A 26,441-nucleotide genomic window follows, 5' to 3' on the forward strand; every position below is an offset into this window, starting at 1 on the left:
CGCTCCTCTATTCACGGCCTTTCAATGTTGCCGGATAAACACGGAACAAAATTGTTTTCCTGCACTTCAATTTCTGTTGCAGTGCAATTGCAGTGCCCATGCTTGCAACAATTTGCTCTAGATTCTTATCGGCTGCGGAAATGTCTCTAGCGACTTATCATAATTAAAAATCACCAAGTTCAGCCACCCAAAAACCTTCCCGCGTCCACTGGACAGTGTCACGAACTGGAAAAACTATGCGCATAATTTCAGCCTCCCCATGAAAATGGCCCCACATTTGGCCATCCTGTATGTGGCCCGAACGGGCGGCCGAGTGGATTTCTGGCCCAAACTGACAGCCAAACTGACAGAAATTGATTAAAAAAGAGGGAGAAGGAGTTTCTGGGTTTTTGCAGTGGGCAGTAGGCAGTAGGCAGCCAGCAGACGACGAATGGAATACCAAATTGAGGAGTTGCCGCACATAGATTTCCCCATTTTCCAGCTCTCTGTGTGGGACTTTCCTCAATGCAAATGAAGCAGCAACGTGGGTCGCAAGATCCGGGGTATGTAGACAAATAAAAATACTTTTGCATGACCAAATATAAGATTTACATTTATGCCCGCCCTGACTTTGATTTGATTTAAGTTCAGCATGTGGGGGCACCAAGGGAGAAACACACTGGGGAATTCTGTTACTTGGAATTCTTTGGCGCTTCTTCTACTGAATGAAAACTACATTAAAAGAAAACTTTTGACTTAAGCCATCTTACTTGTAAAGTTAAGAAAAATAACCAAATCTGCCTCATTGCCGTTTTAATTTGCTATGAAAATATTTGAGCTGGCTATTTCAAAGTTATTTACACACTTAATTTACATCAGCATATGTGTTTTGGATAACTCATACTCACAGCTGTACAATTTCTTATAGTGTTACCCTGTGTGACAGCACCAAATCTCCTTGACCCCCGATCGATGTGTCTCCACCGCCTCCCCGGCGACTTCTGGCCATCTCGAGGATGGGAAATCCGACGAGACCCAATCGAAGCCAAGTGTTGAGCGTTGTCAACTAATTTGCATGCAAATGCCAACGCGTTGCACCTGCAACATGAACATGGGCATTAGCATAAGGCCATTCAGCAGGAGACGATTGAGATGAAGGGGATTTGGCATCGGGGAATCGGGCAATCGACAATCGGCAATCGGCCATCCGAATTGGAGGCAAATGCTAATCAATAGGCCACACGGGTGCCAATGATTATTTTGCCATAAAACTCAGTTAGTTCTCGTGATTTCTGCTATTGCAAATTCCGAAATTTCAATAGCATTTTGGGGTGGTCCGTCTGACCCAAACGGGCCTGCTTGCTTTCGGTTCTTGGAGAGCTCTGGTTTGGGCTTGGGCCAAGTTTGCATACGGAATTAGTTTACCATGTTTGGCAGCTTGTGTGCGCACTCCTCCAGACGGGTGGCATTGGCCAAAGCTAATGCTAAATAAGTCCCGGCCACGCCCTCTGCGCCCCTTAAGAGCAGCTGCATCGGATGGTGGAAGGTGGAGTGTGGCAAGGGGCGAGTGGAAAGAGCCGCATGCGAGCAGAAAAAAGAACTTTTCAACCATAAAAGAAAACTAGCTGAAGACTTCGACTATAAACTTCTGTCTCCTCCTTTTAAAGCTAGTTATTTTTCCTATTTATTTCATTTCCGTTGGCGGTGCAGCAAATTTTTACAGTTCCTTTCCTATACATATGTACTGCCAACCCCCCTCTCTTCCATATCCCTCTTTTTATCCCACTTTTTAATATGCTCAGCAAACTTGGGCAAATTTTATTCCCCCTTAGACAATTTTCCGCGACTGCCATAAAGACTCAAAAGTTTGTGCAATGTGCGCGGTTTATTTCCGCTGCAAAATACCTTGGATTTGCTGCTGTCCTGGGGCAAGGGGCGGCGGTGGCCAAAGGGGCGTGGTGGCAGTTCGGTGGTCGGATAGTGTGGACCGCATCTGTTGACGTCTGATGTTGTCGGCCGCTTTTGTCAACACTTTTGCCGTTGATGGCTGACAGTTGTATATAGCATTTTGGTTTGGATACAGTCCGTTTCATAGTGGAAATGGGAAATGTTGGAAAACCTTCAGCACGCTTTCCATTACTTCAAGTGAATGCTGTATGGCATCTGCCAGAGTACCATATTGGCAAAGAAGTTAATGGATTTTTAACCATTTAGGTCGCTTGCTCCATTTAGTTATGGTCGAATCATATTAGCTGGCCCAACTTAATTTCTTAAAACACTGATTATATATTTGTGTAACTGCAAGGATACAAGGCAAGTTTAATCTCATTTTTGCAACGCACTGTCCTTGTAAGTGTATAAGTATAGTTGGTAGTTGGGCTAAAGCCAGGATGGAAGGATCTGTGTGTTGGCGCTTTCCTCTTAGCCATTTTTCTCAGCACACAGCTAATACTGTTGAGATGCGAAGTCAAAGATGCTTTCAAGTTACTGAGTTGACAAATAAGGTGCTTTAGAGGCAAGCTGGTTATGATTTAGATAGAATGCAGGCACTTTGTTGTCGAAGATTACATAGTTGTGTGCCAGGCGAGGTGGAAACTATTATGAGTGGATAACATAATTATTGAATACAATAGAATTGTGTTGCAATAATAATATGCTTATACAATTGCAGTAACTTTAAGGGATGTACTGGGCAACGAATAAATATTTAATTCACTGAACCATTCATCTCTTGAGTTGTATATATAAATTGTATAAATTTTACCCACTTTAGGCTTCATTAATTGAAAATGGTTACTTTCGTTTCGACCGGCCTTTTACCCATTTTGGAAATCTTTTAATTCGTTTCTCTGCAGAGAAATCCATGAGTGAAGTACACAGTATCCCAATATTCCCATTAATTTATCAAATGAAAAGTTGCTCCTTCCAACGCCGGATCTGATAATAATAATCAGCATTAATCAGTTGGCCAGAAGAGGTTCTGTCTGGGAGATTATCGCTAAATGAATTGCGTCTAATCTGGGGTCTCTGTCAACGGGAGCTGCATTATCATCATCAACGTTCGACTTGATTATGCCTAACGATTCTTTTGAGTTTCGTCTGGGTTTGTTTACCTTTAGGCCTAATTGATTACGCCCAGATCGAAGGCTTCCCTAACTCGAATCGAATAACATAAACCCGAACGTAACCCCTTTGCTGATGGCTAAGATAAGCGACGGTCCTTTTTTGAAGGTCTCTATGTGATTGTTAGGGCTGCGATTTGTATCGCTTTTTATTGGTTTTTCATGTGTTGTTATACCCGAAGCTATTTCATATTTCGTGCGCCATGCTTTCCATATACTTGTATATATTTAAATTTTAATAATATGAGCAAGTTGAATACATACTCCTATTTGCTTAGGGAATTAGTTTCGTCTCGATTGTATTTCCTTTCAAGATTATAATCGAAGTCTATTTGTGCGAGTGGAGCGAGGGGAATGGAAAGTTATTTTGAACCAGGGTGGAAATTGTCAACTCAATTGCTTTTTCAAATTTATATTTTTTCGGGTTTCGGGCTCTGTTTACTCAGCCAGCATCCGTGGCTCAATTGTCCGATGCGAGCTAAACTGCCACTACCCGACTAATTCCTATAAACGGTTTCACTCATCCACGGCTTGACCCACAGAGCAGCCCAAAACAAACACATAAATCACCAGCAAGACAAAGCAGGGAAAATAAACCAGATAGAAAAAAGCAGAACTCAAGCCAAAATTTAAAAGCAATCTGGGATACAAAATCCTCATCTATGGGTCCGCTTCGTCCGTTGTGTGTGTGTGGCCTTTGGCCAATTTTCTTATTAAAAACAACAGAGAGCCGAAAAATGTTTACCAAACACAATTCCGGAAAATCCGCAGTGTCCCACAGGCCACAGGACTCGTCGTCCTGTCCTCTCCCTCTCCCTCCCCCCTTCCCGACATCCCGAAAACTGTAAATAGAGCGCGGCAGGCAGTGAAAGTGCGGACGGACGGACCGACGGACGGACGGACGGCAAGGACACAAAATCCTGCCACCACATGCTGAGAGTCCCTAACTCCAAACCTAAATCCTTCCTTCCTCTCGAAACGAGCAAACGAGAACTAAGGCCATTAAACGAGCCCCGGATTGGAACTAGAAAAATTGCAACCTGGAACCGCTCCTAACCATTTTTTTGTTCGTTTTTTATGCCCCGCAGAGCTGAGAGCTGTACATGTAATACGTGTGATGGCAAGAACTCAGTTGACAAAAACAATAATTACAATTTCAGTGAAAACATGATCTTATCCTAGTTAGCAAATCTAAATGAAATGCTGAAATAATAACAGCTTGAAAAAAACTGATTTCTCCCACGACTTTTCTAGTTAGTTAGTCGCTCCATCCATGACTTTCACTTTGGTCTGGCTCACTCAATTCGGGACACATAAATATTTGGACAAGGATTGATTAGTGGCCGCTCTCCTGGCCAAGAGACGAGACCGAATCGCCGTCCGCCCAAATCGAAATCTTTAATCGAAACTTTAACTCGCCGATTCGCTTCGCCCTCCGCAAACAACAACTAACAGCACAAACATCAATCAAGCTCCGAGCTGGCTCTGCTCGTTTTTTCTTCCTGCTGCTTGTATTTTTGTCAACTTCTTTCGGAAAGTGTGGGAGGACATCGTCTTGAGCACTAGCACTCGCAGTCGCATTTCCTTGGCGTCTGGTCTGCACACACAACCCACATCCTCCGCTTCCACTTACCTCACGGCTCCCACATGATTTACTACAACACTTCCTGTGGGCGCTTTCCACTTCCCCCGTCAGTCCCCTGCTCCTTTTTTGGTAGCTGCCATGTTTGACTTGATTTCGTCTAAATTGAGTTCAGTATCAACAGAAAATACTTCCGTTTCCTATGCTCTTCCCTTGGCTGTTGTGTACCTTTGCTGATTTTCCAGCAGCGCACACAGGGAGAAAGCTCAGATCCACAGTAAATTGTATAAAGTATAATAGCACAATTATTTATCTCATCCCTGATAAAGTGTGCAAGTTATGTAGCTTGGTAACTTGTACTTTTAAATTAATAAGACAAGAATTGGAAAATATTTTTAAATTAAAGTCTAACACGAATTACTGCTCCTAGTTTTTCGCAGTGCAGCTGCGGCGCAGGCAAAAAATTAACTTACCACTAGAAACTTTCTCCCGTAGTTTTCGGTGTCGTTGTGTGTTTACCTTGGCAGCAACTCGTCTTCGTCTGTGTCCTGAATTTTGGGTCCTGGCTGCTGGGTCCTGGCTCCAGGGACTTGAGTCCTGGCACCTTTCTCATCGTCGAGGTGTTTGCCTTATTTTGAATGCTTTTTATGTTCAATTTGTTTCAATTTAATGTTGTTCTTGCCGAGGGATCAGGATCGGTGCCAGGACAGGATGCATTGTGCTTTACATGAATTTGAAATGTGTGTGCACCTCATATGATAAATGGCATTAAAGGATTTGCGTGAATAACTGAGTTAGGGCTTACATTTTTCTATCTGCCAAATAGTTGGCAAAGACTTCGCTTTGCAAACAAAATGTGCAATCGAATATGTTTCTAGAGTGAGTTTGAAGCTGTGTTCCCAGTGCGGACTACCAAAGGAATTTCAATACTTTGCACTAGAAAATACTTTGCGAAAAGAAGCAAAAGTAACACTATTGCAAAGAAAATTGTATTAGGTATTTCTGCAATAGAGTGGAGGGGACTTTTGTTGATTCTTACTTCCCATAATCATTGACATTTTTGAGGCTTTTGTCCACACCAAAATCTAAACTGCTTGTAAATACAATTTTTAAGAAAGTAACTTCTCACTTTCAAGCTCCATGTCACCTGCTGCCTTCCAATTAAAACCAATTCCAAAATGTGTTGTCCAATTCTGTGGAAATGCGGCGCCAAGGAACTAAATGGGCCAACTCGTTTACTTGCATACTCGTTACAACAACTTTCCGTGATAGCTGTTGGGTTTTCAGAATAAAAATATTGGAAACGCAATGAGAATTTTATTCTCTGCGGACGCCGGTATTGGATTTTGACCAAAACTCGAATTTATGCGTCTACTTCCAATGAAACATTAAAATTCCATTAGCGGAAGCGAGGCACATAAATTTGAGCCCCTACTCCAATAAAAGCAGCGGGACGATGGAATTTCCCAATCGAGTGCCAGCTTATCGACAAATGAGCAGAAATTATGCATTTTGTTTAGCTTTAATTGCAGTTCAGTGTATTTATTTAGTTCTCCAGCTGGGGAAAGGGGAGCACAGAAGCGATAATCGAAAATAATTTATAGAAAATAAATATTTCCACACAATGGCCGCCCGCCCTAAGCGATGAGAAACTTGAACTTCCATTTTCTCGCAGATCGTTTTAATAATGGGTCTCAAGGAGTTGGATGGTTCAATAGACTTGTGAGGCGATACCCAACAATCTGAATTCTTATTAAACAATTTAATACACACGATGCAGTAATACAAAATATTACAATAAAAGTATATCCCTTATTAACAATATTCAAGTTTAAAGCATCTAGACTTTGATATTTTATTTTAACGGACTAGTGAGTATCATTCGGGCGAAGCCGTGCATATTTTCCATGGATATTTCTTCAGACTTCAGCTCGATTTTCCCCAGCAATTTCCCTAGCAATGCCCCATTGTTGATGTTTATTTAAGTTGTCATTAGAATGGTGCAAAGCAACGGCAGCACTGGCAATCCGAGGCAGTTTGGCCATATAAACTTTTTAAATTATCACCGATGCGAGTGCGGGTGGTAGGGTTATGCTGAATAGTAGATGGGAAATTGGGGGGCCGAGGGCGCGGCTGCCACTTGAGTCAGACGTGGATGTAACATGGAAATCGCATGGCCATGTGAAATGGGAATGGAAATGGTGGCACCACAAGCCTCCCACCCAATCGCTCGGGTATCTCCCCTTTTTCAGCTTCCCGGGAAATGCTCGAAGTGTACATCGGCATTGATGAGGTGGGGCTGGGCCAGGAACATTTCCTCCGCTCCGAGCAAAATCAATGTTGGTGGGACTTGTCTGGCGTCGGCGCCCCAACAGAAGCCGGAAATGCAAGTCAGTATTTTGCCTATTGTCTGGGCAGCTTGTTTACAGGGGAAAACTTAATGGAATAAGGCAAAACTTACAAAGGAAAGATTTCGGAACGATCCCTTTAAGACTTTCAAGCTGGAGTCCCTACGTGGAGCTGTCTAGACGAATCTCCGATACAGATCGGGTAATGAAATGATCTATTACGTTTGACAATGCTGTAAGCTATCAGTACCTACATCCAAGGATATGTGTGCAAAACGTGGACGGATGGTGAAATATTGTGTATTTATTTACACCCAGCCCACATTCATAAAATAGTTAACTAGTTAGTCCCAAGTGCAATGTGAATGTCTTCACCTGTCGCCCCCTTGGCCGTCATCTCGACTTTGCCTCTTGACTGCAGTCAACATGCCACATTATCAACTAATAAGTATAAAGTTTGTGCTATAAGCACACCATGCGCTCAAGTCGACTGTTTGCGTTTCGGTGGGGGATCGTTGCCGTAATGCCCTGTTGTTCTATTCGGGGAATATATATTAGCAGCAACGACGACAAGCCAAACAAGCCAAACATGCCAAGCAACACGAGCAGCAACAGGCAGCAAGTTTAAAGCCGCTTAAGGCTATAACCAGAAATGCCAGGCAAACGGAGCGGGTCAAGTCGCACAAACAGGCGGATTACCAGGAGGCAGAGGCAACTGTGGTTGTTGATGTTGTTGTTGTCCTGTTTAGGGGCAGCAGGTGCCAAGGATAAAGGAAGTTGATGCCGGTAACACAATGGCCAAAACGCCAAGGCGAAAGCAAAAGGCGATTCTGTCAAAATATTTACGATATGTCTCGTCATCGTCATCGTCGTTTCTCTGGCAATGGCTTTCGAAGTGTAAGGACGCCCGCCCACGAACACAAACACAATAGCCGAAGGACGCCGGACATGTGTAGCACATGCTATTTGCGGGCTACACTCTTCCCTTCTTCCGACCAGGATACACTCGTATATCTCCGAGCTATGGTGGCTTGGCAGGCAGAAGAAAAATTGATTCATCTGCCAGGGTCGCTGGGAAATTCTTTTCAGGTTATATCCCTTCTCCTCCTCACTCGATCCCGAAAACATTGTCATGTAAAATTAAAATTTATGGCTAATTTGTGTGCGTGAACGTAACTTTGTTGCCCGGCCTTTTGCTTCGGTGCCTTCGAGTAGGAAAGCCGTAAATTTCCGTCATTTGCCTGGCCGATTTTCACCGGAAAAGTGTGGGAGACAGCCTAAGTCCCGATCCCAAGGCTCGAGGACGAAGGCGTGACTTGAGCTGGAAAAGAACCCTAGAACCCTTCAGAGAACGGTGATAAAACCTTAACGACGAAACCATAAAATCGGATAAAAACAAATTGGTAATTGCTGGAATTGTTTTGGCATATATATGAGTGTATATATGTGTGTATATATTTGTATATCATGTTTTAATCTCTCATATAAATTGTCAAAAATGCTAAACATACAACATGTATTATATGCATCATAAATATGTGTGTGTAATCTTATAGACATAACTATCTCTATTTATAAATATCACTATATTTGATTTCGGCCTTTGTTTTAGCTAGTTTTGATGGATTAGAAAGAGAACTGTGCAAGCTGTACTATTTCATCTATGTGGTAATAATCCAGTTAATCGTAAAATAAGCTTAAAGATATTTACTTAAAGAGCTGAATATGTAAACTATATGTACACATGATGGGCCAGGGATGAGCGAAACATTCGATTTGACAAATCTTGCCATAACAAAGTAGAGTAAGCTATAGGACTTTATTCAACTAAGTCTCAAACTCCGGAACTCTTCAAAAGAGCCGATCCCCTTGCGAATGACATAGATGATATCTGTCCTAGACATAGCGCGTGATTTGTGAATAGAATTCGGAGAGACAAGACTGCAGCTGGGCGAAGGTCGGCCGCTCGGCAGGTAACAGAGCCCAACAATAGGCCATGATCGTAAACCTTTAATGAGAAGATAAAAGAATGACCATTGAATTAGTAAAACCATCGGTTAAGATCTCAATCGACTCAAATACTCACAGCTCATCGGGGCAGTTGAAGGGCTGGGCCAGGCGATACCCGTCCTTGAGATAGTGCTCCATCTCGAAGGGATCCACCTCGGCATAGGGTTGCTTAGCGGAGGTACACAGCTCCCACATCAGGACTCCGAAGGCCCACGAGTCGCTGGCCTCGGAGAACTGTTTGTGCTGCAGTGCCTCCAAGGACATCCATTTAACTGGCCTGTTTTCGCTGTCTCCCAGGCAGTTGTAATCCGAGGGGAAGAGATCTCGGGACAGGGAGCTGTCAGAAAGCTTCACCCTCAGCTGATCGTCAATGCTAGAAAGGAGTATATGAATACAATTTGTTAGACTTTCAAATTATGAATTAAAAATAAAAACTTTTTAAATATTTTTGGAATTTTTAGTAAAACTAAACAAGACTTGAACAAATGGGTTTACTACTTACACGCAGTTCCTCGTGGCAATATCCTTATGTACCACTCCATGGCTGTGCAGATGATCCAATGCCATGGACAATTGCGAGGCCATCATCACAATTTGGATGGTGGTCACAGTGCGAGCACATGCAGGGTCCAGCAGGAATTGCTTCAAATTGCGGGTATTATTCAGAGCGGGATACAGGACAAACGGTGTGGTGTGGTCCTCAATGGAAACGCCGAGAACAGACAGAATTCCAGGGTGAGAGGCGCCATAGAGCAGCATTCCTTCCTGGAGAAGTAGAAGCACCTGCATTTGGCTAGCATGCTGGGCCACCGTTTTGACCAGGACATCCTGAGTGTCGTTGTAGGTGCCGCGATAAACTCGGCCAAAGGTTCCTTCCTGCAGGAGACTCGACAGTCGTACCCTGCAGCGCTCCACGGTCAACTCGGAAATGCGGCGATGCAGCTCCTCCGGATGTTGCTGCTCAACGGAAACTGGCACTTTGCGGGGCAAGGAGGAGCCATGAATCGGGGCTATAATCGAAGGCGTCATATAGGCAGCCGATCCCATGGAAGACTGGCATGGCGGGTGGGTATTCAGTCTCTGGAAGCTTGAAGTTCTCATGGGTTGTCCTCCGTGTTGATGATGTTGCCTCTTGTTGGCTGCTCCCTTGACACAATAGGCAATCATTAGGAGCAGGCACACCGATCCCATGGCCACAGAAACACCAACCACCAGGGTGATCAGACCAGTGGGTGGTAGCATAACGGTCTCCAGCAACTGGGGATCGTCTACATCCTCGGACAAATCCTCGGCACTGTCGTTCACAAGACAGATCTTCTTTCTCCGGAACACCAGGTGAGTTACATTATTTAGTGACCGGTTAAGCACCACTTCAAGACTGACAGTCACATCCACCTCCGCCGCTTTCAATCCGCTGCACTTGAGGGCAATAGACCAGGTTTGTATGCTGGTGGGGATTTCCCCACTGTGCGACACATTGATCGCCGGTCGAGGAAGAACTTCCTGGTCGGAGCTGACCACATTGATGCTGTAGGGAAGGCCACGCCCCGCCAGCGATTGCCAGGTGAAACTTATGTCCTTGACATTTGCAGGGACAGGTACAATGAAGTTCAGAGCATAGTTATTTATATGGCCTTCGCGAACGTAGTACACTTCAGCAGAGACGCCTAAAAGTAAAAGAAAATTCCCAATTAGTAATGACAGAAATTTTATGGGAGCAGAAATGTGATACACTGAACACAGAGTGTGGTTGGAGTAACAGAGAAATAATCATATCATAAATATCAAATCCCTAACAAGCTCTTGTATTTATTTTTCTATAAACTGAACACGTGCACTTTCCATTTCCTCCTCGAGACCACTGCCATGGGTAGTCCATGCTCGTTGATAAAACAAACTCATCCAGTACTTTGTATGTAAATCTATCTGAATGCACTCAGTGCAATGAGTTTTTCTAGAGGCTTGTTTGCTCAACCCGATCCACAGACAGTCGCCGGCAACATTTAATATAAATAAACACGGACGAGCGCTCGAGTTCAGGGAATTCCTTGGAAACTATTTTCGAGTTTATCGTCGCTTGTATCTGTATCTTCTGGAAATCTATGTAGAACAACAGCACGAACTGGATTTAGGGAGAAACGGCAATGGAACAGCGACGATCCGAAGTTGGCAAAACAAGAACAAGGTAAGACAAACAAAATGACCCATGTGTGTGGGGATTTGTTCCCTTTACTTCGATTACCTGCCTGCCCGATTGCGGTTTGACCAGGCCGATTCTCCGAGTTAATGAAGCATCTCCAGTAGTGTTTTTATTTGTTTTAGTCTTATTCCTTTTTTCCGAGATGTCTGGCTCCGATTGCCAACTCATTTGGATTGTTATGACGTCTTATGCTAATGATAATGAGGCCAGCAGGTAGTTTCGAACTGAGTCCATGGATCGTCCTAACAACATTTCTGGGACCCCGACCCCACAAACTGAATTCGAAGTAAGCCACATTGATTGACAACGGCACTCGGCTGTTTCCCAAATTTCGACTGCCACTTGGGTGCATTCAGCGCATTCAGTGCATTCAACTTTCCCCCAAATAAAACTGGCAAACTGCGGCCCAGGAAATAATTTACTTAAATCGCTGGAACACCCGAGAGGAGGAACGCCACGCGCACTTCCTTTGACAACTGGCAATAACAATAAAAATCAGCGAGCTTGGAGGTAGACTGGTCTCAGTCTCAGTCCAGACATCGCCCTAGACGTAGAAGTATAGTATGCAGTATATGTATATGCTCCAAGACGGTGGCCGTGGCAGACCCAGCAAATGGCTCAACTGGGTGGCGTATAAATTGTGTCAGACATGAGGGTATACACATGCACTTCTAGAAAAACCTCTATTGCAACTCTATTTCAATGGCAAACAATATTCATATAAACAATAGTGGGCTCGTGAAAAAATGTCGTCTGGAAGTAATACGTTTACGTAATATTCATTTGTTTTCAACAAATGTTTCCTAATTTTCACAGCTAGCTATGCCTACCTCCTTTAGCTCTGATTTTTTCACTCTGCATGGTTTGCTTGGCTCCCCAATGGGCCCTGCCAGCAACTTCCTTTGCTATGTGCAACATGTTGCACGTTGCTGTTGCCGAGTTGCGGCGGCTACGACAAATTCCTCGGCAGCATTTTAAAAATAGCGCCCATGACTTAATCAAATGCAACGCGTCCTGTCCCCATCGCAATTTCCCTCAGGCAGGCAGTCAGCTTTTCAGCCTCGGACACGCTTCCATTGACCCTTTTCACCCAGCCCAGAAAGATGTGTCCCGGCCAAGAGTCGTCACTTGGACCCAGGCCCAGGCCCAGGCCCAGGCCCAGAGTTCACAGGTTCATGTGAAAGTTGCCGCTCTATTGCATTTTTATAAGGTGCTCGGAGATGCGGACGGGGACTTGGTATACGGGAGGTGGGATTTGGGATGGGATTGGATTGTCGAGGCCCGCGTCTTGAAGTGGATACGCTGTCGTCTACCTCATGTCACGACCAAATGTCACTTGCATGTGCCCGGCGCGGGTGGCTCTTGAACTTTTTTAACCTTTTTGTGCTCGTATTATCCGCCATGTTCATAACTGGCTGCCTTTGGTAGCGCACAGAGAGCGAAATTCGAATGCAATCTTTCCTAGTCTAATTTTAATGAAATCAAAGGTGTTTCATACAAGAAACTTCATTACCTTTCCCAAAAACCTATTATTATTGTATCATATTTTCACTTAATTTATACGGTTGTTAAATTAAATCAATAGATTATTTCAGTGTTGATCTGTGAACTGATGAAATTTCTCCCGGTGTGGGCGTGCCTGCGATGAGGAGCTGCACAAAGATGTGATGGTAGTGGTGGCGGCGTCGAGGGTCGCCCATATCGTATGTCGAATTTTTCGGAGCGTGCAGTCATGATGCTGTCGTTGCGAGTATTTTTGCAACTTTTTAATAGCTTGCTACTGCTCAGAGTCACAGTCGTGACCATTGTTGCACCGCTTCCAAGGAGCGGAGTGGTATCCACATAGAACAGCCGAACCGCCTGTCCGGAGACACTCGAATTCCAAAATAAAAAATGAAAAAAAGAAAAAAAACGAAAAATGTCTACGTTTCGGTTTCCATTTTCATGTAATTAGCGTTGCAATTCGTGAAGTGCTTTCCGCTGTGCCGATTTCCTATGCTGATTTTTCCCAAAGCGAAACAAAGGCCGGCAAAAAATTAGAGTTTTCGCCGGGGTCACTCTTCGGGTTCAGCGGTTTGGCAGTGACCATCTCATAACTCGGGTTCTTTTTTGGACTGGGAGGAGTGGATGTGATGGCGGGAAGGCATCTGAAGGGGACTGTTCCAAAGGTTGATTATTTACTTTGTAAATATACCACTTGGGGTTAGCGTTTTAGAGATGTTTTTAACAAATAGGTACTTTTTGAAATGATATGCCGTTTGTTAACTTAAATTTGTATGTTATGATTATTTCAGTTAACGAAAGCCAGCACACTTAATTTTACCCACTTATTATCTCGCAGGTCTCTTCAAGATAAAGTGCTTGTGTCGACGAAAGATCCCTGATGTTTATAAATGGCCTTTAAGTGATGGGCAATTTATGGAAACTGGTGCCATCGCAACACCTTCGATTTACTGTCGTATTCCTTCATCAACTCCGAAGCCATCAACTCTCTTTCGCCATTTTCTACATTTGACAAATATACCAGGCTCAGCCTGCGACTACAAGTAATTTTGCTTAAGCAAACAGTCTGGAACGTGTGGCAGATGGACAACCCTCTGCGCGTTCGCTGGGTATCTCTGGCGTCTTTTATCTTGTCCAATCCAACCAGGCAAACAAAATTGCAATAGATGATAAATGATGGCGCTGCGACTCCATCTGCACCGTAACCGCATTGAACCTCCGGCTCTGCAACCCCAGTCAGCCAATATTCCAGGCTTCCCCATCAGTTTGTGCTTGGTTTTCGGTTTTCGGTTTCCCCATCTAATGGCTAATATGTCACTGGCTGCATTGGCTTCGAATCCGCTCCGGCTCTTTTGTGCAGTTTGTGGCCAAATCGAAAAATAAATAAAACAAATGATCGGCGCCTGCCGGGAACCGCCTTCAAAGAACGCCCCCCTTCCCCATCGGCTTATCACGCACAACAATCTCGCTTACAAGCTCTGGGCACCACCCCCAAAACGACCGCCCACCACATGTCAACATTTAACATGTTTTTGAGCCATGTCTCCAGCCCAACTGGCAACACCCCCTGGAAAACCCCCCTGGATGCCCCCAGTCGCATCCGTATCTTTGTGTGAATCGATTCTTAGTTGCCTCACGTCGTTATGATAAATGATGCTGCTCCTTTTGTTTTGCCTAATATTCTTTTTTTCCTGCTCGGTTGGCTTTTTTCCCAGCCGCGGGCTCATCGTTCTCGTTTCTCGTTTTCGGCTTTTGATTGTAACAAATTTGTGCCAGCAAAATTAGCCGGCTCTTTAGGGCAAAATCTCTGCCAAGTCAAGCGATTTGGCACAGTTAACGCGCAGATTTCGTTTTCCCTTTTCCGTGGGGCCCTCCGAAAACAAGTTCAAATTAATCATTCAAATTTCAAGAGTTGACGTTTTCAAACAATTTTGGCCGGCTGTCAAAAGCACCAAAGAAAAAACGACTTTGACCGGCCGGCTTATTGTTATATCCAGAATCAATAGTAATTAACCTTAATCATTCATTATTCATTTTTTGTCAGTTTTCTGTTGTCTTACGAGTGTTGAGTTGCGAGAGAAGAGGACAGTCCCTGAAAATTTTAACTAAATGATGCGGGTCAAGAGTGTGGTTAGCCAAGATAATTGAGCATCGAGTGGCTGCAGCTGGCGAGCTAAGGCATTTGATTAAGCGAAATATCCAATAGATACAAAAAAGGCACCATTTATGCACTGATGCATTTTTCAGTACTGTACAAAATTCAATTTATACTGAATTTTTGAATAACCCTTATAACAACTTGTAGATACATGAATGAGATAACATCTCTGCAGTCTCGTATCTTGCGAGTGCAACACTATCCGCCCGTTAGCTCTGCCATCTATACTAATATACGAATATGCGAAGCGTATCACGAATTTTTCCCATTGTGGGAATGTCAGCAAAATCGTGTTAGCAGCACATTCATCTTACGGATTGCCGTTGTATGCCTAGTTAGCGATGCCTCTAGATGCTGCCACGGATCTACAAGCCAACTGCTTGTTTTTATAGAAATACCCCTCCCACGACCACTCCGATGGGTGTTATTCGCCATCCCTTCGAAAGGAGGGTATGCGTATATCGCATACTTTCCATGCTGCTTTCTGCAACGGAAAACTCCCACAGCGCATAACCCAAATAAACAACGAACAACTCAATAAACACACTGCAGCGACAACAAAGCCCAGATGCACGCTCTGCATCTGCATCTACATCTGCATCTTTGCAGTTGCCCAAAGCTGCCACGCCCCACTTCGCAGCGCCCACATGTCACAGTGACGTGGAATTAAACTCGCTGGCTGCGAAAATTGTACACACAAAAAAGACTGCTTTAACTGGGTCTGTAAAGCACCAGCTTAAGAAACGCCACTGTGAGGGAAACCCACTGATTATTTTTAATCAGGAAACATAGGTATTTGTTAATATATTATAATTTCCAATTTGGTATACACTTTCATTTAGGTATTGTCTTTACTCATCAAAATAGTTTTCTCTCTCTGCACAAACGGCAGCGGGCTTCATCGATGGCGCCTGTTGTTGTTGCTTAAAGTAAATATGATTACTCCTTTTTTGCCATACTATGCGAGCACATTCAGCTTGCACATGCATATACATATGTACACTATATGTTGTAAGGGTGCCGGGCCGGGCAAACAATGGCTGATATTTATTATTGACATACGCTACAGTGCCCCATCGCAGCTCTGCATCTGGCAGCCCCCGGCGGGGTTATCAGAGTTGTCAGTTGCCAGTGATAACCGCACAGAAGCAGGCAGTCGGAGGTATCAGTGCACCCAGTAAGCCATTGACGAGAGTCGAGCCCCATTCCGGCGTATATTATACGTAGTGGAATTGCAGTCGCCTTTATTGCCTGCAATCGGTTTATGCGATTTTCATTTGTTTAAATGCCGTTTTTTGTCCATAGTTTGGCAGGTAATGGAAATGGCTTTAAGCCCCGGCTTAGCCAAGTTTATGGCGGTTTACAGCCGCCAGACACATGAACGCATAAAATAAAATAAGTGTGCAACTGGCCCCCGCCCCCGACCTCACATTTTACAAGCCAGGCCTAATCAAATCGCACTTCCCAATGTCGAACTCGTCGCCTAGTAATGCGACACTCTGCTATGAAAAAATCGTAATGAAATCGAGGAGGCGAGATCTTGCTGGTGGGTTTTTGGGGAGACTTTATGACCCGCCAAGTGGCCATCAATTCGAAATCGATAGCCCTACGAGGCCTGATCGCATTAAAAATAGATTGAAAATAAAATCGAAAAATTGATCCCACTGCCCAGACACCACGAACTTTTGGGACTGGCTCATAAGTCACGTACGAGCAGATAAGTATCTCCGATGGTCGTGGACCAAAGAAAGCCAGTGCGGAAATGATCACAGGGCAACGTGATAAACTGCGGCCAGGCTAGATAATAGATTTAGTAAAGCCGGCGATGATCAGTTATCCACGCCAGCAGATTAAGATCAGATGAGGATCTTGTTACTGGCTTGTTAGAATCGGCTTTGTGGTAGACAACATATTCTATGAAAGAGCACATTAACAGAAGAAAGTATATTGGCCACCTTTGTAAATAACATATATACGTTTTAATTAATTATAAGGTGATTATAATACAAAACTCCTTGTAGTACAGATATCTTAAAACTGACTGATTACTGATGGGAATCATGAACTAGCTGAGATGGCGCAAAATACTTGAACGATGCCCCTAATCAAAGTGTGTGTGACTCCCCATCAAGATCTTTCCGGTTAACACAGTTTATTGTCCGCTCTCCCGATCGCTAATTGAACAGATAAGATCTGCAGACGCGACGGCTGTGTCAACTCCTTCGGGTAGCACTTTTTACGATCCGTCAGGTGAGCTGTTAGCGCTAGCACATCGTATAGCAAAAAGTGGCGCGATCAGGTCCATAAACTCTCCCCACCCTCCCTGTTTTCGCCCATTTTTTGCCTTACAGAGGGGACAGCTTCATTAGCTAATGGCCACTTCATTATGTGTGACTTGACTAGCGAAACCAGCGAAAGGCGAAGCTGGACAATAAATTGCCAAACACCAATTAAAATATAGATCATGCCTGCTGATCATATCCAAGCAGCAGCAAGTAGCCAACCGTGCCAAGTATCAAGCGAAAACCGTTAGTAGGGGGGAATAAAGACTTGCAGGATCGGTGGCGTTTCTCAGAAGGCTTTTAGCACGACCAGATGAGGCGGCCTGTTCGTTTACAATTATCGGCTGGCGAGATCTTGGAAAGGCAGCCAAGAACAAGCCATTGACCGGAGGAGAAGCGCACAAATGTCTCTACTAGGCTGCGGGGAAAACAAAACAAAAACAAGATACAAAATATCACAAAAAGAATGAGAGAAGCAAACGAGATACATGCCTGGCTTGTTACGGCCATCCGACAGCTACAACCAACAACTTTAGCTTCGGTTAGGTGCTAAAAGTTGCCACAGTAGCACGTCGTGTGTATCTTCGAGGTACTTTTGTATCTCTTGGCAGCTTGTTTAGGCTGTAAGCCGCTTAGCCGCGGCTCACTTCAAATAACAAAAGCCATCAATATATGCTTCCCGATAGCTGGGCAAATATGAAAATATTTAAATTGGCCTAAACAAAGGCCCCCGAGCTCTTAATTTATTTAGCACAGTTGGTGGTAGATTTAACACATCCAACCAGTACTCTCTTGCCCCAAGTTACCTATGTATGTATCTTCAAATCCATGGCCGTTAATTTATGGCCTGAAACAGCTACCAATCGATCATTCGCTTGGGGGCGTAAATATATTTTAGCACATTCCTCGACTCGAAAATGTGTGAAAATCGTGCCGAAGCCGTTGGCAGTCTTTCTAATCTGCTCTTTCCCCATTTTCAGCTTTTAATTGCAGCTTCATTAGCAGGCTGGAGAACAGTAAAATTAAATCAAAGCGCCCCAAAATGGTGCCCATAAAAGCTGGGAAAATTCCGAATCGTCAATAAAGTGCCATAAAACGTACTGAGAGAGGACCTAGGAATCTACGAAAACTGTAGCCGGGCTGGCAATAAAATTAAATTTAAATAATGCACTTTCGGCTGCTTAAAATGTAGCGCGTGTCACAGCAGCGACGAAGTCGTTAAACTTTTTTGGGTGCTTTTCTCTCCAATGTGATGGTAATTTCTGGGGAATATGATCGGAATCGGAATCGAAATCGGAATAATGCTGGGCATGTACGGACATGACTGATATTATGCGATGATGAAGATGATGATTCGATCGAGAGCCCCGCCCTTTCTGCCATTCTGCCGGATCGTATTTCATTGACTGTCAGATGCCAGGGACTTTATGACTCAAACTCCTTTAGCATTGAACTTGCCGGGACCCCTGCTGTCGGAATATTAAAAACAAAAAAAGAGTAAACCGAGCTGCGATCATCGGCGGCTATAAATTTTGCGTAAATGGAAATGAAATTTATTTAAGCCGAGAACTTTGACTAAAGACCGCGCAGACACCCCCATGCCAGCCCAGAAACCCCTTTTAGCGCACACAAATCAAATGCAAATTATGCAGCTTAATTGATTTATGGTCCACGGAGTGGGGAGTACAAAGCAATTGCGCTTTTTTTTATGCACGAATATCCTACGCAAGTCTGCGAAACTTTTCGACTTTGTCTTAATTACCCCGATACATACATACGTATATGTATCTGCAATTTGCCGCGTTTTGCCGGCAACTGCAGCCCACAGTCTGCGGAATATTCTGCATACTTGATTTCACGCCCCCAAAATCGCAAATCCGAAATGCATACGCAAAATTATGCGCATCGTCATCGTCGTCAGCAAATCTGCCCCCACACACATGCTTGCGAGCAGATAAAGAAAACTTCGATTTAACAAGGCGCGTTGCAAGCCAAAATCTGCTGCTGTTGCAACAGCAACAACTGCCAAGTGGGCGACTTGTCATGCAAAGTACTGCCAAAAATACAGTGAGCCCTCCGAGGAAGCACAGTGGAGCCCACCGAAGATTGGCACAACAATTCGGTTTGCAAACTTACAGTTTACTAATTGTTCAGATATGGTGAAGTCTAGCAGATATGAGAAACTTTTAAAGGGTAATCGAAAATAAATTGTTTGTTGTGAAAACTTGAGTCTTAAAGGTATGTTAAAACCCTTCCACTTGCTGTTTCAAAATTGAAACGTAAAAGATCAATTCCGAATATAAGAATAAATCATATGAATCATATCATATGTTCATGGCGTTCCGCTCTCTGAAAGTTTTGCTTTACGCGGGTTCTTCGTGGAATACGTGAAATGCACCCCACTGTGCATTCTTCCGCCCCGCTCAGCTGATGCCCCGCCCACCGCCGCCCTTCTTTTTCTTTCTGCTCCTTCGCAGTCACGTTTTAGTTGTTGTTGCCTTTTGTTGTCGCCTTTGCGTTGTCATCTCGTTTGCATGTAGCCATCTCTCTTCTGCACTCTCTTCCCTTCTCTTTCTCGGCAAGCTCTCTGGCCTTTTTGTTTTTGGGGAGCCCAGGAATTTGAGTTCCAAGAAATATTCAAAAATATTCTCCACGAAGGGAGATAAATTGAATGCAGCATGTAGATTTTCAGACTTTGTTGTTGTCTTTATATTTTGGCGTGTCTGCTGCTTCCTCTTCTTTTTTGTTTTTTTGTTTTTATACCAAGCGTAAAATTTCCTAACGAAGCAAACGAAAGCTGGTTGTTGCTGCTGTTGTTGTGGGCGGTTTGTTTATTTGTCTTACTGTTTAACAACACCTGCGGCATGCGCAAGAGCGAGAGAAAGAGTAACAGAATCAGAAAGGGAGGGGCGGTGGAGCGAGCATCTAAATTAAGCCAAAAGCAAACAAATAAACATAATTTTTAAAGGGAAGTGCGCTTTCTTCGACGAATAAGTGAATGAAAACCTAATGCTGTCTTTTTAATTGGTTGACACAAATTACTCAACTGTTTATTTTAGTGGGAGAATAAAACAAAAAAGAGAAATCAATAACAAAGGGCGCGTCTCTCGGCAAGGAAATGCAGAAGGAAAAGGGGTTGAAAGGGGGAAAACTCACCTAATAAACGCATAACTTCCACGGGATTTAGGAAAACATTCAAATGTGCCGCCACTTCACTGCCCGAGCGCAGATGCAGCGCTGTCAGCGCCAGCAGCGAAAGCACCCATATTTTCCACCCACTCATTTTCACTGTACAATTTCTTGTGGTTGCGCTTTTACCGCATTTATTCGCAGATTCCATGAGATATTCTGTTCCTTTTGCCAGTTTTTGCACTCTTATCACACACGGCTATTCGTAAACAATTTCGAACGAACGACCAGCACAAAAGCGAATCGAAAGTCGCGAGGGTGGGGGAGAGAGACACGGACGCCGCGAGAGAGGAAGAGCGAGAAAGTGCGACGGCGTCGTTTTAGCACAAAAATTTCATCAAAAACATTGTTTAACCGGGCAAATAACGTTATTTTCGTCTTATAAATAACACATTGACTATTTTTTCACGCACATTTCATTTTAAACGTCTTTTCCACGGGTTTTCTTCAGTTTATGACTGTTTTAGGAGCTGCTTCTTGAAATTTTTTCAACTTTTCCCGGCCGAGTTCGAAACCAAACTGTCCAACAAATCTGATCCGCTCTCCTCTCTCGACGAACACGTTCGCATCGAACATCGAAGTCTCAACAAGAAATCTCTTCCAACCGAATTTCGATTTTTGGTTGGTATCCTAAATTGACAATTCTTGTAACTCTTAATTCTTTTAAAATTATTAAAATCAGCACTAATAAACCCTTGTGATCTGCAGATTACTATTTCAAAAATATTTAAAATTTAAAAATTCGAATTCTGTCGTATTTCAAAATGTAATTGCTGGGAATAAAACCTACTCATTTGATTTTTTAAGAAAGTCAGACTTATGAAATTAAGATAGTACTCTTAATGAAATTGGTATTTTTGGAAATGAACATAAGCAAACTGAATGTAGCGGTATGACATTGTGTTTATTCAAATATCGTTTTTATACTATAACTTCATTTTTTAGCTACCATCATCATTTTCTAGCTATTTTTAGCTGTTTACCGAAGGTCTGGCAGCACGGCTCAGAACTTGTTTACATTTTTAAAATCGAGCAGATGTTCGAACATGCGAATGAGCGTAGGAAGAGGAAAGAGCTGACAAAACAAAGCGCCACCTGCCGGCAGTTGCATGCAAGTGGAAAAGTTGCATTCGAATCGGTTGCATGTGGATCCCAAACTAAGTTGCAAAGAAACGTAACGACAACGCATTGTGACTAAAATTTAAATGAAATGTAATAGCGAAAACTTTTGGTGCTCTTCTCTTAAGCATAATAAAAATAAACAAAAACATATTAGGCCTTTATTACAATTGCAAGGATACCTTATAATTTTGACGCAAACTTTAATAATATCCGAAATTATAATTTTCCTCGCGGGGCATACGAAAATAAGATAACTATTTAAGGAAGTCGCGCTTTGATTCGTTATTGCGCCCAAGATTGATGTCTTAAGTCGGAGCTACATTTCAAGGTACAGTGAAGCTTCGATACCAGTTATATAGATAGATATGTAGCCTAAGTTTACTATGGCTGGGAAATATCTACAAAAAAAAATGATCTGTGATATACGTTTGTCAACTTAATAAAAATAATGTAGGTTGATAATTAGCATGCAGATCCTAAAGATGCATAATAAGATTATTATTAATTATATATACTTTACTATATATCATTTTTAAACATATATTTTGAAAGATGAATAATTATGTTTTTGGACCCAAATATATTTATAAAGTGTATTAGTGTAGAGCTTTTGTTTTGCGTGATCTTGAACCAGTTCATAAAAAGGCATTATCAGCAAAAAAAATAAATCAAGCGCTTTATAGATAGCACCCCGCTCGCTCTGATAACGCATGGCGATAACGCCAACCGATGCTAACTGCCAGTTTTATTTGAGCGTAATGCCGAATCGCCCGACGCGGAAGAAATATCGCCGGATTCGACTCCAGTGCTTCCTGGCACTATTCCTGTGGTTCCTGATCCAGGCTCACCCCGCCGATGGCACGCGGTGCAGGAATCCCTACGAGAGGGTCCGGGATAACTATTGCTACTTTGTTGCCGACGAGGAACCGCTGGTGAGCGACTTGGATAAGCCCCTACATTGGTTACTAGAATCAACATCTCAAATTGAGTGGAGTTCCTTTATGCAAGGAATTCAATAAATTCAAGAGGAATTCGCTATCAGCGAGAAGAAGCCAACGGACATCAATCATACATATGGGTGTAAAAATAAACTGAGGATGACGTTCGTTGGCGAGTTTTACTTGACCAAAGCAACTGTAAGACGCCCTGAAACAGAGTCAACAAACAAATAATAAAAACAATAAATAATAATCGGTAAATCGGAATAAGTTATAAAAACACAGTTTTTTGATATGCACAATTTGTAACTTTTAAGACAGGGTTGCTTAGAGCTTTAAAACGAAAGTTTATTCCTCGAATACATATACTACACATCCATAGAATTACAATTCTAAAGGAATACCTCTTTTCCTTTTATGCAGCACACATCGTTCCATAATTTCTGCTACCAGGACAAGCGCACCTCACGAGTGTGCCTGGATAGCGAGGAGGAAATGCGGGTTCTGGCCCATCACCTGGCCAATTTGGGATACCCAAACGGGACGCAGTTCTGGAGTGCCGGGCATCGGTGGCCTGGGGACAACCGCTTCTACTGGAACTACTTTGGAAGAGCCCGACCACTCAACTACTCCAACTGGGCGATGGACGAACCGACGCCCGAAATGGGTCGCAATTGCCTGATTCTCACTCTCCGCGAAGGAGAACTCATCATGAGCAGTGAGTCCTGCTACACCCGGGCAGTCGATATATGTGAGCAGACGCTGAACGGAACGGATTCCCGTCCCGTGATCCACTGAACGCCAGAAATTCATCTCTATATCTACTAACGTACCTAGCCAAGCAAAATTGAGATTTTCTATATTTGTTATCTTTTTTTGAGTGCTTCTCATTAAATAATATTTTCGGGTACTCGTTACTCATGAAGTGAAGGAATCTAATGAATTCTGAATACTGTAACAGGTAGATGAAAGCGTTTCTAACGCCTACAAATGACAAAATCCAGTTAATACTTGGTAGACAAATTTTATTGGCAATACATATTTTTCTAGGCAACATAAACACAGGATCATCACTCAAACGCCTTTTAGCTAACGTATGTATATCGTTCTTAATTGGGATACCCTTGAACATATATACCTTTCTGCCAAAATATTTAACAACAAAGGAGCGACCATATAATTGATATACTTTCTTTCCTCGTTTCTTCGCAAACTTTCCCAAATGTCGTTTTTGTATTACTGGTCATATAAAAGTCGAAACGGAACAGATCGGTCCACCGTGTAATAATATCATATGGTTGTTTTATTTGGTCTTCTTTGTTATTCCTTCCACTCAAATTAAAAGTGATGAGAAACTCAAGCCAAGAACTGAAGGACAAGATTTTATTGCTGATATTGTTGATAAAATATTACCACTGAAACTTCAGTAATGTGTAAAAAAAAAAATTCATTCTTTTTGCCACATGATTTGTGTCAATTTTCCTATGGGGAAATTTCAAATTGCGGGTCCTTAGAATTAGCATCGGTAGTCGTTGTACAAATTGTTCGCGTTGGGAATATCATTTCTGGCCTTAACTATTTTGCCGGTCCTGACGACCGAATAGATTTCTATAAAAAGAGCTTGCTGGCAGTAAGCATTAGTGTTTCAGAGTTTCGAATATAATATTTTTCTATCTAACATTATAATTCTAGCTCACTGTTCAAATCCTTTTGTGAAAATTAGATAACATTACTATTTCTCTTCCAACACCAAGCCAAGGTATTTACACAGTAAAATTCACCTTTAAGTGATCTTCTGAGTTTGACTTAAATTCACAATTTATCCGAACTATAAAATATTCAGATCGGTCTTAAAGAGTCAGGAATACAGCGTTTCAGTTATGGTAAGTTGAATTAAGTGCATACCGTTTCCTCTGGTAAGTCAATGCGCAAAGAGAATAATATAAATATAATAGATTGCATTTGTGTAATTACATTATTACCCAAAGATATATTCCAAGTATTTTTTTCAAACTTTTAGATTTTGGCAGATCACCGATCATCTGCTTAATTAGAAATCTCAAACACCACTCCAAATTGTAACTTCCTGCACGATCATAACCCGGTTTTCGAGTTGTTATGATACATAGGACTATGCATATGTCCCTACATATCTTGTTCACATTGTATATAGTTATATACCACAGTTAGTTCTTCATGTTTGAGTTCTCATATATATAATTTGCAAATTGATAACCTTCGCCTGCGAGCTTAGCTTAATGGGAACATTATAAATAAGTTGCTTTGGCAGGCGGCTTTTACCATTAATCCAAAGCATGTAAAGATGGAACTATCCATCCTTCTCAGGTTGTTTCATGTACTAACTGATTAGTTTTACACCTGCTACACGAAGTTGCCGTGGGCACTCAACTTCTTTACTTGAACTTATTTCCGCTGGGCGAGGGAATTCATGGCGTTGTCAAACAAGTACTTAATTTAATAATTCAACTGTTCGCCAGCGCCTGGTGCCCGCAGCCACTGGAGAGTCTGCAGTTTCTGGCATGTAATACAAATAAATTTCGACTAAACGCTTTTAAACAGTCACAGACAATGCGTCGTCTCGTCGTCTGGAGGCGGTGGTGTTGGTGGAGGTGGGGGGGTTGTCGGAGTGGGTGTGACGGAAGGATGGGGGATCCCCAGACCGGAAGTGACGACGGCACAACAGCAGTGGCAAAATGGCAGCGTTCTGGCCGGAATGGCTGCGGCAATTAACTCAAATTGATAATGACAACGGAAAAGTTGTAGGCACCTGAGGTGTCGGGAATCGGTCGGAGAGTGGGCGGTGCTTTATTAGGGGGCGGGGCAGATCGTTGGTGACGTGATTTCATTTTGAGTGCATCCAAAACGACGACACATTTCGACACGTCCTTTGACAACGCCCTTCGGCGTAATTAAAACGAAATAATTTTCGACAAGTTTGGTTTTGGTTCGACTTGGCTTTTTTGCCTGCCCTTAACTTACTCAGCTTACTCATCGAATCGAGGCACGTATATTGGGTCTGTCATATGGCTGGCAATCCTGGCGCTCCTTATCAGGATGCTGAGCATACACTGAAGAAAACGAACAGTCCAATTATATAGCTGTCCCAAAGAATGCAGCAGAATTTCCAATTTGAAACACGCAGTTTCTCTTATATTGCATACTTTTAGGCGCATGTCCAAGTAATTAAAAGTCTCTAGTGCTTTCACTTTTAATTTTAATTCGCCTCATTTAGCTTTTCTCAATGTATTTCAACTCTCTCTACCCGGCAACGTTCATGTTGGAATTTTTATTTAATTTCCTTCAGCTGTCGTGGGGCTTCAGCTTCTCCTGACTTGTTGTTGTCCTCGGAGTTTGCTGCATTGTTTGAAATTAATTTCACTTGTCGTACATTGAACCAGAATCAGAAGGGCTGGTTCTCCAGCCCCCTCCAGCCACGCCGCCCATGTCAAACGATGTGTGCGTGCCGTTGCCAATGCCGCTTTAGCACTGCATAAGTTTAGGGACATTTGGGGGCGGAGGATAAATGGAGGAGCAGCAAAGTTGGCAAGCCAAACTCTCCTCTGTTGAGGATGTTGGGGATGTTGAGGATGAGTGTGGAGTGTGTTGGCTCGGATGCACTCCATTCGGCAATCGGTTGCCAAATCAACGCGCTAATCATGCTGGCAGCAGGCAGCAGGCAGCAATGCATTTCCCAGCTAACTGACGGACGGAGTGATGTCAACAGCTCGTCCCCGTCTGTCCGAGTCCTTTTTTTTGCCCGCCCTCGGGGTCTGCAAGTCCTGGCTTCAGAATTTTTTGTGCTTCCATCCAGGCGGCTTCTGGCTCGAACTGTGGGGCCAACTGACAGCAACAGCTAACTTATGTGGCCGGGAACCAGAGTCAAATGCAGTGCCATCGGCCATGTCCCGGTCCCAGGATCCATCCGCGCTTCTTGTCATTAATCACTGACAATAATGAACTTCCGCCTTTTCCCGAATGCAGCTCGAC

At 43.2% G+C, this 26,441-nt stretch overlaps 2 protein-coding genes and 1 long non-coding RNA gene across 4 annotated transcripts; 2 read left to right on the forward strand and 1 right to left on the reverse strand.

Annotated features, from left to right (window-relative positions):
• Positions 1-8,438: 8,438 nt before the first annotated feature.
• On the reverse strand, positions 8,439-20,894 carry LOC6529693 (tyrosine-protein kinase Dnt). 2 transcript variants are annotated; one of them, XM_002090650.4, is made up of 4 exons: positions 20,341-20,894; positions 9,544-10,708; positions 9,118-9,414; positions 8,439-9,039 (listed from the first exon to the last, which is right to left on the reverse strand). In XM_002090650.4, the coding sequence occupies exons 1-4, from the start codon at positions 20,522-20,524 to the stop codon at positions 8,928-8,930; spliced, it is 1,758 nt and encodes a 585-aa protein (XP_002090686.2). In that variant the 5' UTR covers positions 20,525-20,894; the 3' UTR covers positions 8,439-8,927. The 2 variants fall into 2 exon arrangements, with proteins under 2 accessions (XP_002090686.2, XP_039228219.1); XM_039372285.2 differs by lacking the exon at positions 20,341-20,894 and adding an exon at positions 10,884-10,935.
• Positions 20,895-21,045: 151 nt separating this feature from the next.
• On the forward strand, positions 21,046-21,643 carry LOC120321035. Its single transcript, XR_005560592.2, has 2 exons — positions 21,046-21,263; positions 21,319-21,643. It is a non-coding gene; the product is annotated as an uncharacterized LOC120321035 (long non-coding RNA).
• A 582-nt stretch (positions 21,644-22,225) lies between these two features.
• On the forward strand, positions 22,226-23,367 carry LOC6529694. The gene is made up of 2 exons (XM_002090651.4): positions 22,226-22,427; positions 22,857-23,367. Exons 1-2 carry the CDS (start codon positions 22,254-22,256, stop codon positions 23,229-23,231), a joined length of 549 nt encoding a protein of 182 aa, XP_002090687.1. The 5' UTR covers positions 22,226-22,253; the 3' UTR covers positions 23,232-23,367.
• The last annotated feature ends 3,074 nt before the right edge of the window (positions 23,368-26,441 follow it).

This window comes from Drosophila yakuba, chromosome 2R, assembly GCF_016746365.2.
Source record: "Drosophila yakuba strain Tai18E2 chromosome 2R, Prin_Dyak_Tai18E2_2.1, whole genome shotgun sequence".
Lineage (NCBI taxonomy): Eukaryota > Metazoa > Arthropoda > Insecta > Diptera > Drosophilidae > Drosophila > Drosophila yakuba.

Bases quoted from the DNA above. Each gene is read 5' to 3' on its own strand.
- LOC6529693 (XM_002090650.4), bottom strand. From the start codon at position 20,524: ATGGAATCTGCGAATAAATGCGGTAAAAGCGCAACCACAAGAAATTGT. The intron at 10,709-20,340 runs GTGAGTTTTCCC...TTTTACTTTTAG, and splicing joins GGAAGTTATGCGTTTATTAG to GCGTCTCTGCTGAAGTGTAC. The intron at 9,415-9,543 runs GTAAGTAGTAAA...ACTCCTTTCTAG, and splicing joins ATTGCCACGAGGAACTGCGT to CATTGACGATCAGCTGAGGG.
- LOC6529694 (XM_002090651.4), top strand. From the start codon at position 22,254: ATGCCGAATCGCCCGACGCGGAAGAAATATCGCCGGATTCGACTCCAG. The intron at 22,428-22,856 runs GTGAGCGACTTG...CCTTTTATGCAG, and splicing joins TTGCCGACGAGGAACCGCTG to CACACATCGTTCCATAATTT.